Source organism: Aythya fuligula, chromosome W, assembly GCF_009819795.1.
Source record: "Aythya fuligula isolate bAytFul2 chromosome W, bAytFul2.pri, whole genome shotgun sequence".
Classification (NCBI taxonomy): Eukaryota; Metazoa; Chordata; class Aves; order Anseriformes; family Anatidae; genus Aythya; species Aythya fuligula.
Genome location: NC_045594.1, coordinates 9,607,524 through 9,620,706, shown reverse-complemented (window position 1 = coordinate 9,620,706; position 13,183 = coordinate 9,607,524). Strand labels below are relative to the sequence as shown.

Genomic DNA, 13,183 nt, shown 5'->3' with positions numbered 1-13,183 from the left:
TAATTGCTATATGTGTAACTCTGATGCCATCAGAATCTTTTGGTAGAAAAATGTATGACAAAGTACTCTTTTTTTTTTAACTTACACCTCTTTGAGGAGTTGTAAGGTAGATTTTTATTAGTAAGGGGATTCCTAAAAATATGTAGAAGTGAAATGTGCTTTAGACAGGGAATTATATGCTGAAGCTGTTACTGATGCCTGCTCCTTACTCAGACGAAACACACATTGAGTCAAGTCATTACAGAAGAGAAGTACATAACTTTGTGTGGAGAATATACTACACAGAGAATGACAAATAGACAATCTCACTGAATAGAGATATGAAGTGTGTCTGTCTTTAAACATGTATACATGTGTGTATTTGCTTGCAGAACAAAGAGTAACAATGTGGAATTATTATTCTGGTTTCCCACTGTTTATAGAGATCACTGATAGCACCTTCTGAAGCAAGAGTATTAGAAATTAACAAAAATCTTGATCCTTGCTAGTATGAAGACCATATGTACAGGGAAATATGAAAATATATTGCTGTAGCAAAGACAGCAGCTGAGTACTCATCTCCAGATATTCCCCAGTCTGATTCAATTAATTCATCAATGTTCATCCAAATTTTGTTTCCTTCCCCAGGAACTGTAGGACCCCACTTAAAAGCAGACCAGACTTTACTTCACAGTAAAATGGAAAGTTCTACCTGTAACATGATGACCAGAAGGAAACCAGCAGCTGTTGACAGTGTTGCAATGCCAACTCCAGTATTATCTCTCTTACCTTCAACAGAAGCAGCATCTGAAGCAGGTGAAGTTGTTTTTCTCCGTTCCCTCTATTTCTTCTTCACCTTCTTCCTCCCTGCACTGAACCCTATGTGCTTGTACTTCTTGATTTGAGTAGTAGTTGCAAATATGCATATCTGATATGATAATCAGGCTGTAATTTTTTCTAACACTTTCTTATCATGATCATATCTTGGCATATCAAATCTCTTTTATTCACATACCACCACTTGTGCAATAATGAGAATACAAGTAGCACCAGCCCATATGGTCTAACAGGGGACTCTGAAGCAAGGCTCTTGGGTTGCTTTCTCAGCCCTGTTGTTCATTTATTTGAATGTTCCCATCCCTGTAGTATGAACATGCTGAATACACAGTGAATAGCTAAGGAGAAACTAAGATTTCTTTCTGCATATTTCAATGATTTTAACATAATATTCTGTCTTGCAAATGTGAAATCGTCTGGGGCAATGAACAGTAATTTAAAATATATGGGAATAAATAAGCAGTAGTAGCATTTTTTTCAATCAACTTATATTTTGTGCTTCTATTTGGAATCAGATTGGAAGGTGATAGCTTTATACAGTCAAAAATTGAGCCAAGCCATTCAGTCATCATCATGCCTTTTGGGGGTATGGATAGAGAAGTTAATCTTGCACTGTGTCTTAATTTCCAGTGAATGCCCACAGTACATTACCCTACATGCAGCCATTAGGAGTTTCTTAGTCTTGTCAAACCTCTGATTCCATATTCACAAAAAGGTATTTGTATCACTGAGTTATGGAATGATAACATATGCAATTGAAGGTGGTGTTTCAGTGCACTCTTTTTGATTTTCCTCTAGTTTCCTGAATAAATAGTGAAAACAAGGGAACCATGCTGTAACATGGCCTCTATAAAGATAAACTTTTATGTAAAAAAAAAAAAAAATCAAGAGTCTCTGTTTAGTCTTTAATACTTTCCTATATATAAACTAAGGATAGATTTTTAATGCAATGGAGACTGAAAGCACACAAATATTTTATCATCAGTTTCAAGATGAAAGTGTATGCTTAACTGCATAGTTCATTCTTTCCATTTTCAGAAGTCTAATTAAATTGTTGGTTTATCTGTAGCCCAGATGTTGAAATAATTTAGTGAAAACTGAAAGAAACTGTGTTAATGGGAAAATAGGACAGTGCTATGGGTTTCCTGTAATTAATGGAGAGCTCTTTCAAAATTCCTTCATTCAAGTGAAGTCAATAAATTGAGCTCAGCTGTTGAGCAGTCTTCTCTGTGCTGTGTTCTTGCAAGTGGCCTCAGGCAACTCTGAAGGGATGGAGAATGACAGGCTATAAGATTGATCTTTAGTGCTGCAGACATACCAAAGCTGTCCAGAATAAAGTCAGAGGAGCAATGGAGAACTTCCAAGATGTCTGATATATCCTTGTTCAACACCACCATGGTGGAGTGGGTTGTTCAGCCTCCTTTAAGCTACCTTTGGAAACACATATTTTTTGGTAGACATTTCTCTTATTGCCTCAGAAGCTATTTCCAGCTATATCAGTCCTCTGTGACTTCCCAGCTTTGCCAGCACTCATTTTGATTTGTCTCTGCCTGTGAGACAGAGCCACACTACATCTGCATACCACGGGGAGGGGAGAAATGCACGGCCTCGGTGTGACTTATTTTAAACGTGCAGAGGTGTTTGTTTTTAATGCAAACACTGCTTCTCGCTTGTTTGATGCAGTTAGGTAGGTTGTTTGTTTCTGGAAAGTAGGGAAGGGATGGAGGAAAAGTATAAAAGTTTGATTGGACGGAAAGCAGCAGCAATGTGCAGAAGCAATGTGTAACTTTGCAGTTTGTTTTCATAGCCTGCATTTGAGACAGAGTGTTTGCAGGGGACACTGCAGCGTGCCTGTCTTGGATAGCATGTGGAAAGCCTCAGACATCCATTTTCAGACAGAAGTCCAGAAATGCTGGTGCTTATCTGAATTACCTGTGTCTCGGGAGGCCAAACTGCTTCTCTCTCCTATTGCTCTCTAGCGATCTCTCTGAAAGAAGGATTTCCTCCGTAATAGGTCCTCCCCATGGAGTAAGGGAAAAATCAGGTCACTTTCCTTCTTCTGCCAGCCTTTTGCATCAAGTACATATATTTCTAGCTTCTGATCACTTTGGGCTAGACTGTGCCAAATAGCTTCAGGGCTTCACAGAGGCAGCATGTGGCCCTGCAGCCTGGGAAGGTGAAGGGAGATAACTATGCCCAAGCAGCAAAGTCCTCTTCCTGGTACTCCATCACCTGGAGGTTGCAATCATCTCTTCAGAGACATATTCCCTTCTTCCTATGTCATATACAGACACTGCGTTACTATTCCCAACCTCCTCTTCATCCCTTTTAAGATGAATTTCACCTAATAGAGATAGGGGAACGTCTTCCTCCCAGAGCAATGTTTCCATGTGCAAACAGTAAATTATGTGCAGGAAGAAAACAACAAAGCCTAAAAACAATGCAGACCAACTTGGGTCCAGGGTTGGGCAGGAGTCTGTCTGGATAAAATGGAAAAGATTAGTACTTAGCTTTGGTTTTCAGCAGAGCAGTATATCACATGGCAATATAGCAAAATATTTTATATCAAAGATTGCTCACCAAGAGCTTCCAGATGAGTTGAAAACACTTAATGGCTCTCACTTCAGTAGTGGTTTATTTTGGCAGATCTCCCTGATATTTTGTCATATGCACATCTCATCAAATCTTCCCCCTGCAGACCCATCACACTCCTTTCCACATAGCCTGCCTTCTTCAAATGTAGAATCAGATGTCCCTGACTCTCAACAGTCAAAATAATATTGTTTCCTATTTCTATGACAAAGTGACGCGCTGGGTGGACGAGGGAAAGGCTGTGGATGTGGTCTACCTTGACTTCAGCAAGGCTTTTGACACCGTCTCCCACAGCATTCTCCTCAAGAAACTGGCTGCTCTTGGCTTGGACTGGCGCACGCTTCGTTGGGTTAGAAACTGGCTGGATAGCCAGGCCCAAAGAGTCGTGGTGAATGGAGCCAAATCCAGTTGGAGGCCAGTCACTAGTGGCGTCCCCCAGGGCTCGGTGCTGGGACCGGTCCTCTTTAATATCTTCATCGATGATCTGGACGAGGGCATCGAGTGCACCCTCAGTAAGTTCGCAGATGACACCAAGTTAGGTGCGTGTGTCGATCTGCTTGAGGGTAGGAAAGCTCTGCAGGAGGATCTGGATAGGCTGCACCGATGGGCTGAGGTCAACTGCATGAAGTTCAACAAGGCCAAGTGCTGGGTCCTGCACCTGGGGCGCAATAACCCCAAGCAGAGCTACAGGCTGGGAGAGGAATGGTTGGAGAGCTGCCAGGCAGAGAAGGACCTGGGAGTGATGGTGGATAGTCGGCTGAATATGAGCCAGCAGTGCGCTCAGGTGGCCAAGAAGGCCAACGGCATCCTGGCTTGTATCAGGAACAGTGTGACCAGCAGGGCTAGGGAGGTGATCGTCCCCCTGTACTCGGCTCTGGTGAGGCCACACCTCGAGTACTGTGTTCAGTTTTGGGCCCCTCGCTACAAGAAGGACATCGAGGTGCTTGAGCGGGTGCAGAGAAGGGCGACGAAGCTGGTGAGGGGCCTGGAGAACAAGTCCTACGAGGAGCGGCTGAGGGAGCTGGGGTTGTTCAGCCTGGAGAAGAGGAGGCTCAGGGGCGACCTTATCGCTCTCTATGGGTACCTCAAGGGAGGCTGTAGCAAGGTGGGGGTTGGCCTGTTCTCCCACGTGCCTGGTAACAGGACGAGGGGGAATGGGCTTAAGTTGAGCCAGGGGAGTTTTAGGTTAGATGTTAGGAAGAACTTCTTCACTGAAAGGGTTGTGAGGCATTGGAACAGGCTGCCCAGGGAAGTGGTGGAGTCACCATCCCTGGAAGTCTTCAAAAGACGTTTAGATGTAGAGCTTAGGGAAATGGTTTAGTGGGGACTGTTAGCGTTAGGTCAGAGGTTGGACTCGATGATCTTGAGGTCTCTTCCAACCTAGAAAATTCTGTGATTCTGTGATTCTGTGTGATTCCTAATATCGCCTTTAAAAAGCCTGACTTGAAAGGATATTACTTATTCAAGACGTGTATTCTGACTATTGGCAGATTATGTAACACAATTCAAATATTTTCTAAAGCGTGCAAGTTCAGCGGCTTGCTAGGGAGAAAAGCAAAAGCATTGTTAGTAGCTTCTAACAAGCTTCCTGGGAAAGTCATAAATACCCCAAAGCATTTATGAAAGAAAAATTACTACAGTAAGCCAGCACAGAACAACTTTTATTTTATTTCATTTCATTTCATTTCATTTCATTTCATTTCATTTCATTTCATTATTTTATTAAGAGAGAATGACTTACAGTTCAAAAGGAAAGGGTCTGTCAGCTTGCAAAGTTTTAGGATGGCAAGAAAGTCATCTCAACAACATGAAGGAAGTCATTGGGTATACAGCTCACAGATTTACATATAAGTTTAGGTATCTACCACTAACTGTCTGTGTATCAGTTGATTTTAGAAAACTAGGCAGTTTGGCAGAAAGCAAATGCCTGCCTTTCCTCCACTCAGTCCCTGTCTACATGCCATTGAGCTCCATTCCATCTCTAAGCCTGGGTGTCCTGGTTGCCTTGGGTGACTAAAACACCCATCAGGGCTGGCAGGACCACCAGGAGACCTGCACCCTACTTATTCAGTATCTGGGGATCAGAAGGATGTCCATGGTCATCTCAAAAGGCATTAAACTCCCATTTTAAAAACAGAAGAGTAGGAATACATCCTCTACTGACTGTATGGAGCAGATCACCATTGACAGCGATGGGTTATTAATACTAGATGCAGAAATAACAGATACTAATAGATATAAAATCTTGCAGATTCTTCTTTTCAAATTAATTTCCTGCCCTTTGTCTTGCTGTCTTTCCAATTAAAGATGAGAATAATGCCAAATCTTCAGATTTCACCATGGACCTTGCAATTTTTCCTGTATTTTCACTAAAATTCCCATCTACAAGATTTCCATCACCAACTGAAAAATTTAAACTTTACTGTCTGGGAGGAAAAAAATGCATCTTGAACATAGGTGTTTTCAAAAAGTCTTGAAAATGGGCCCTGGCAATAGTGATAAAAGGCAAAATGTGTACAGCAAATATGAAGGCTGTGCAAAGCGTTTGATTTCTTAAATCCTCTTACCTGAAGCTACTCTCAGAATCTAGGAGAAACCCCAAAGAGTTGAATGCTTAGGACTGAAAATATTGGGACTTTATACGTTGGTCATCAGTGAGGCCACAGAGTAATGGCTTTGTGTGACAGGGATCTAATTTTTTTTATCAGTTGACTGAGAAGGAGCTTGCGGCCATTTGCACTTAGGGCTCTTATACCCACCCTTTTTAGGGGTGACCTACTTGAGAGGAATTTTGTGCAACTAATTAGATTTTCCCTAGTAGTTTGGACATTTCATTTCCTTTCTCTTTTTCTTTGCTACCAAAATGAGTGCATTTCTCTTTTCTTTTGTCCTTTGTGAATCACAAACTGTAAGTGGGTTTTCTTTTTCTTTTTTTTTTTTTTTTTTTTTTTTTTTTTTTGTATGGGGAGTGGGTTACATATGGAAAATGTATTTTGTTTTGCAATTAATGAAAACCAGACTTTGGGAAGTTGGCCATCCAGGTCTGTATTTATAAGAGAGCATATGTCTGTGTTTTGTTTATGACTCACTCCTACTTCTTGCATTGTAACTTGGATTTGTTTATGCAAGCTCTTTGCTGAATCCAAACAACGTGGTGGTATAAGAGCCAATAATTTATGTTGTCCAAGAGGGGAGGACTGTAAGTGATGTTTGTATGCTGAATCTGTCATAGTGAGCAAGGGAAGATTCTGCCACTTGACAGCTTCTGGTTATCTACAGAAAATGCTACAACAGCAACTTTATTTTGTACTACAGCTAGAGAATTGCCCTGTTAGCCATGAAGGGAATGAAAACCCCCAAATGAACTTTTCTCAAAATCTTGGCCACTCTGGAAACTTCAAAGATTTCAAACCCAAATGACTGCTTGATAGTCAGGTGTAAATTAAGTTTGCAAGTAGATGTGGGCTGAAGTTAATTTAGTGGGATGTTTTATTCTTTACTGAAAAGAAATCACTAACTCAATCATTTCTTTTCCAGCAGTGCAGAATAGATATGTTAGGAGTGAAAGGGAGCACCAGTTATTGCAATAGCAGAATTAATACATACAGTTTCACTCACAAAGGGATAGTTACTTATAATCCACATGCAAATCTTGAACTAAGAACAAATGCCGCATTTGTTAAAGGACAATGAAACAATTTAAGACAAAAAAAACAAGCAAGGTCTCGTGTCCTAAGCAAAGGCCCAAGAGCCAAGAAATGCTGGGTTCTCTTTCCAGCTCTGACAGTGACTCACAATGTGACCTTGGCAAGAGACTTAACTACTTTGGACTTCATTCAGATCTAAAGTAAGTGATCTGAACCAGGCAGGAGTAAGCTTACTTCAGGGGCCATTAATGTCAATTATACAACTGATAGTTTCAGCTAGTTTCTGCAGAGATGATAGTAAAGAAATCCAAGTGGGACTAACGAATTTACCACAGGTGAAGTGAGCCACAGAACTTTCAAGTGCCCACTATTTTCAGTAACAAACACTTTTCATACTATCTGACATCCAAGGTAAGCATTAAAGACCAGTGTGAAGACATCAGGAGTATGTGTTTGGGGTATACAAAGTTTAATAGTTACGGTGGACCAATATGACACCTGTGCTAAGCAGCCCTTTCTTCCCTCCCCCTGGAGGCTTAGGAATGACACTGAAGCAAACCTACAGTAAAGCACTGATGTAGGAAAGTTTTGCTGCTTTAGAAGAGAACTGGAGAGAGATCACTGAGAACAACTTAACAAAGTTGTGTTTTCATTTAGAACAGTAAAAGAGGAGGTAACAGCAATTCTTCTGGGACTGTAATAATTCTGTGTAATAATTATATTTTTATTTTCTTTAATTGCTTGTCTATGCAAAGTCCTTTCTCACAGCCACTGCTTCTTCAGTAGTCACATTCAGCCTCTCAGTCTTGAAAACCCCTAGTCTTCATGATACTGAAAGCAGACAAAGGAGGGTTTCCATTCACTGTTGTTTGACCCAGCCCTGTTTCTGTCCTTGTCTCCCAACAGCCAGCCCACCACTGAAAAAAAGGTTCAAGCGCCATGAAATCGAAGCAATCCAGTGTGAGGTGAGCAAGATGTGCAACTACACCAAGATCCTGTCCACAAAGAAGAATCTGGATCACGTGAACAAGATCCTGAAAGCCAAGCGGCTGCAGAGACAATCAAAGACAGGCAATAACTTCGTCAAGAAGCGGAGGGGGCGTCCCCGGAAGCAACCCCTCTCCTTTGACAAAGACTCCAGAGACCAAATGCCCATTCTGGAAAAATGCATTGACCTTCCCAGCAAAAGAGGTCAGAGACCAGCACTGAATCCGTTGATATTGGAGCAAGCAGCCACCCAAGACACGATCATGGCCACCATCGAGGCTGTAATACACATGGCTCGAGAGACGCCACTCCCTCCTCACCCCCTGCCACCCCCTCTCCCTCCGCCCCGGACGCCCCGGTTTGGGAAAAGGAAAAGTAAGTCCCCACAGGAGGAGGAGGAGAACATAAAAATGAAGCGGCACCGGAAAGGCAGGGGAAGTGAAAGCAAAGGCCTCCCATAAGGCCAGCACACCCTGTTGGATGTCGGGTGCCGGTAGCAGGGCATGCCGGGACTGGCGGACTGGAGGCACGCAGTCTGCTTTGCCCCCACGACAGCACCGGACTTGTCCCTCGGGCAGCCGAAACCCATCATGGAGAGCTGTGCCAGCTGGGGTTCACATCTTCATCGCTTCGGCCCCGGCCCCTCAGGAAAGAGGGGGAAAGGGTGAGGGGCTGGAAAGTTGGGGGCGAGGGGGGTGGGGTTTCAAAGTTGGGGAGACTGTCTACTTTGCAGAGTTTCCAAAACTAATCAGCATCTCGGCATTGCTGTGCTCACACCGTACCCAGAGGTGGGAGGTCATCCTCACAGAGAGCTGAACGTTGTCACTAGGGCTGCATGCTCGACTCCAATTCTGTTTGGCAGGCCATGTGAAACTACGAGTAACCATACCATAGTAGAAATCACTGTAAAAAAAAGGAAAAAAAAATAATAAAAAAAAAAAGAACAAAAAAAATAGTGTAATTTTCTCAACTGTGATCTTGGTTATAATCTGTTTGAATTTTTCTTTTTTTTTTTTTTGGTTTTATGTACCTACCAGGTTTTGGGGCAGCATAACCCCAAATGCCTGACTCCTGATAGAACTATATATATTTATTATCTTGAGAGTCATCACGCAGCACTTGCAGGGCAAGCAGGCGATCAGGCCCAGTCAGCATGGGTTTATGAAAGGCAGGTCCTGCTTGACGAACCTGATCTCCTTCTATGACAAAGTGACGCGCTGGGTGGACGAGGGAAAGGCTGTGGATGTGGTCTACCTTGACTTCAGCAAGGCTTTTGACACCGTCTCCCACAGCATTCTCCTCAAGAAACTGGCTGCTCATGGCTTGGACTGGCGCACGCTTCGTTGGGTTAGAAACTGGCTGGATAGCCGGGCCCAAAGAGTCGTGGTGAATGGAGTCAAGTCCAGTTGCAGGCCGGTCACTAGTGGTGTTCCCCAGGGCTCGGTGCTGGGGCCAGTCCTCTTTAATATCTTCATCGATGATCTGGATGAGGGCATCGAGTGCACCCTCAGTAAGTTCGCAGATGACACCAAGTTAGGTGCATGTGTCGATCTGCTTGAGGGTAGGAAGGCTCTGCAGGAGGATCTGGATAGGCTGGACCGATGGGCTGAGGCCAACTGTATGAAGTTCAACAAGGCCAAGTGCTGGGTCCTGCACCTGGGGTGCAATAGCCCCAAGCAGATCTACAGGCTGGGAGATGAGTGGAGAGCTGCCTGGCGGAGAAGGACCTGGGAGTGATGTTTGATAGTTAGCTGAACATGAGCCAGCAGTGTGCTCAGGTGGCCAAGAAGGCCAACGGCATCCTGGCTTGCATAAGAAACAGTGTGGCCAGCAGGGCTAGGGAGGTGATCGTCCCCCTGTACTCGGCTCTGGTGAGGCTGCACCTCGAGTATTGTGTTCAGTTTTGGGCCCCTAGCTACAAGAAGGACATGGAGGTGCTCGAGCGAGTCCAGAGAAGGGTGACGAAGCTGGTGAGGGGCCTGGAGAACAAGTCCTACGAGGAGCGGCTGAGGGAGCTGGGGTTGTTCAGCCTGGAGAAAAGGAGGCTCAGGGGCGACCTTATTGCTCTCTACAGGTACCTTAAAGGAGGCTGTAGTGAGGTGGGGGTTGGTCTATTCTCCCATGTGCCTGGTAACAGGATGAGGGGGAATGGGCTTAAGTTGCACCAGGGGAGTTTTAGGTTGGATCTTAGGAAGAACTTCTTTACCGAAAGGGTTGTTAGGCATTGGAACAGGCTGCCCAGGGAAGTGGTGGAGTCACCTTCCCTGGAAGTCTTCAAAAGACATTTAGATGTAGAGCTTAGTGATATGGTTTAGTGGAGGACTTGTTAGTGTTAGGTCAGAAGTTGGACTTGATGATCTTGAGGTCTCTTCCAACCTAGAAATTCTGTGATTCTGTGATATATATTTTTCTCATTTACTTGCCTAGTTACAACTAGTTGCAATATAGACAATAGAAAAGTAGAGCCTTACATGTGCACACTCTCATTCTGAGTGCTATCCCAAGGAACGACGGAATATCACAGCATTTCAAATAAGGTGTACATGGATATTCAGTTATGATAGCATGTTTCTATGAAGCAACTTGGCATTTCCAATGGCATGTGAAAAATGGGTCATCCATCAACAAAGTTGTTTTGATGCTCGGTACATATGAGTAGAGAACAGCAAGACACTTCTGGGGAATAGAGTTATAGTAAACATGGACAAAATCACAAAAAAAAAAAAAAAAAGAAAAGAATAAAAAAGTGAAAAGAAAAAAGTAGGACAGAAAAAATAGAGTAAAAAGATAGGGCCCAACCCTACCAGTTCTTACCACCTGCAATTCCCAGTCAAATTATGGGAAACCCAGGATCCGAATTATTTGCATTGGATAGCAATGCCTTGATATGTTCTTTTAAAGAAAATCGATAAAGTAGATTGTCTTAAGAAGATAGAGAACAAAACCCTATGGAAAATAGGTTCTTTCTCGGCAATTATTTCTTAAAAAAGAAAAGGAATAAGTGTTCTTATCTGAAAATAAAAATAAAATAAAGTAATGAAAATAAAAATAAAATGTTCAAAGGTATCAATGCTGCAATTGTATTAATGCCACTTTGGACATGTTCTCCAAGTTGTGGTTGCCTTAATAAACTAAAAATTATTTTTTTTTGTACATAATGTAATTATAAAGCTCTCAGTCTGCATGGATGCAAACTGTGTGTGAAAAATCGTCTCTTTAAATGGTCAGTTCCAATTGTACATTTCTCGAGTTGTACGTTAACCATTGATCTAACTTGGGTAAAACACCTGAGCTCCATTTCCACAGCCCAATCAAAATGTTTAACTCAAAGACTGAACATGAAGCTGTTCCACTGTAACAACGCTTTAAAAAAATAATAAAAAAAAGTCGGTTGTTGAAATTTGAAATAGGGAAATAGGTACATCTTATTTTATTTCTTTTTAAAGTCCTTCAGTACACCCAACACCTGACATGGCAAGATGGATATTAAAATTGGGAGGGGGGAGGGAAAATTCCGGTAAGGGAGTGGGGAGTGGAATTATTCAATGATTCATAAGTAAACTGTTATTCCCATGACATAGCATGACAGTAAAGAGAAGAGAAGAGAAGAGAAGAGAAGAGAAGAGAAGAGAAGAGAAGAGAAGAGAAGAGAAGAGAAGAGAAGAGAAGAGAAGAGAGGAGAAGAGAAGAGAAGAGAAGTCCCCACCAAAAAAAAAAGAAAAAGCTTTTTTATTCTGTTATTTATTTACAAAAATCATATCAAGACAATGGTGTTAAAGGGACACTGTAAACATACAGCTCATTATTCTTAGAGACTGAGTTTTCTTCTGTGATAACACCTTAGCTTATTAAAACTGAATGCATTTGGAGTTTGGACTGGGGTTGGGGGGCTGGGAGAGGGTTTTTTGTGTTTTTTTTTTTTTTTTTTTTAATTTATATTTTTAAGGCTGGAACAAATGTTGAGATCCTATCTCCACCATAAGGTGGATCGCAGAATTTTGTTTCTGATTTGTTTTGCATCATTCATCATACTCATTTGTGCTTTTTGTTTTCCAATTAATGCAGCTTAGAAATAAACCGACTGGTTGCTGCTTCTGTTACAACCAACTTTGCTTTTCATTTCTCTTGAATCAGTGCAGTGTTACTGACTGAAGCTGTAGGCCTGCAGGAAAAAAAAATGCTTATGCCTCCCCCAGCTCCTCCTTTCTTCCTTAAAAAGCATTGGACGGAATTTTAGATGATTCAGAAACCTTTGGATTTCCATCTTTCCCTTGGGCCTGCAAGTAGCTGACAGCATCTCTTAAAATGCAAGAAAAAGAAAAAAAAAGGTTTTGTATTCCAGGTAGCCTATAAGCTGAAACTAAGCCATCTATCCTTAGCTTCATCTTCAGTGATCTCTTTATTAGCCTTGAAGGGCATTTCGACACGTAGCAAGTGGAACAAAGGTCTGAAAGGACCAGATTCTGTCACTGAATGCCTGTTGAGGTTTCAAGATGCATCAGGTCTTACAGAGTGCCAGTAAGGGCACATAAATGATTCTATGATTCTATGAAATGTGCTATTCAAGATGCTGCTAGAGGCAAAGCCTCCACTTGGAAAGCACAACCCCATATACCCTTCACTGAGCATTTTGCATATGGCGAAAAAAATAAAAAGGCACTTTTGAAACTAAGTTAAGAAACTAAGGGTAGCATTCAAAACTTGGTAACTGCAAGCTGTCCAGTTAGGATGGGCTCTACCCTGGGTGCCCAAGGTTTGTTTTTCTCAGTGAGAAGGTGCTGGGAGAGCATGGCACTGCGGTACTGCCCGGGCTGTTTGTCTGAACACCAGCTGGTGCAGCCAGTCCTGGATGGCAGGAAGATTAGCTTGTTAACTTGTGTGAAAGCAGGCTGAAAATACTGTTAGATGGCACTCATAATTTGTGTTCTGCATATTGCATAGTCTATAAATACAATAAGCAAGTTGCTGACAGAATAATATTATAAGGCGATGTACTGCATGCAGATCATAAAGGATTTAGTTTTAGGGCTTAAGGCTAAAATCCCACTCCTGCAGTTTATTACCCAACAATATTCCAGTAATGAGCTTTCTGATTTTTTTTTTTCTCTACCACTAGGAAGATTTACTGAGGAACTCTCTAA

The 13,183-nt window shown here is 42.3% G+C and overlaps 1 protein-coding gene across 1 annotated transcript in view; it reads left to right on the top strand.

The window, feature by feature from the left end:
• LOC116501397 (SET-binding protein-like) overlaps positions 1 to 8,538 on the top strand; it is a 237,970-nt gene extending 229,432 nt beyond the window's left edge. The window contains exons 3-4 of the mRNA XM_032206928.1: positions 628 to 795; positions 7,962 to 8,538. Coding sequence (XP_032062819.1) covers positions 628 to 795; positions 7,962 to 8,503 — 710 coding nt within the window. The 3' untranslated portion in view covers positions 8,504 to 8,538. The remainder of the gene's footprint in view (positions 1 to 627; positions 796 to 7,961) is intronic.
• The last annotated feature ends 4,645 nt before the right edge of the window (positions 8,539 to 13,183 follow it).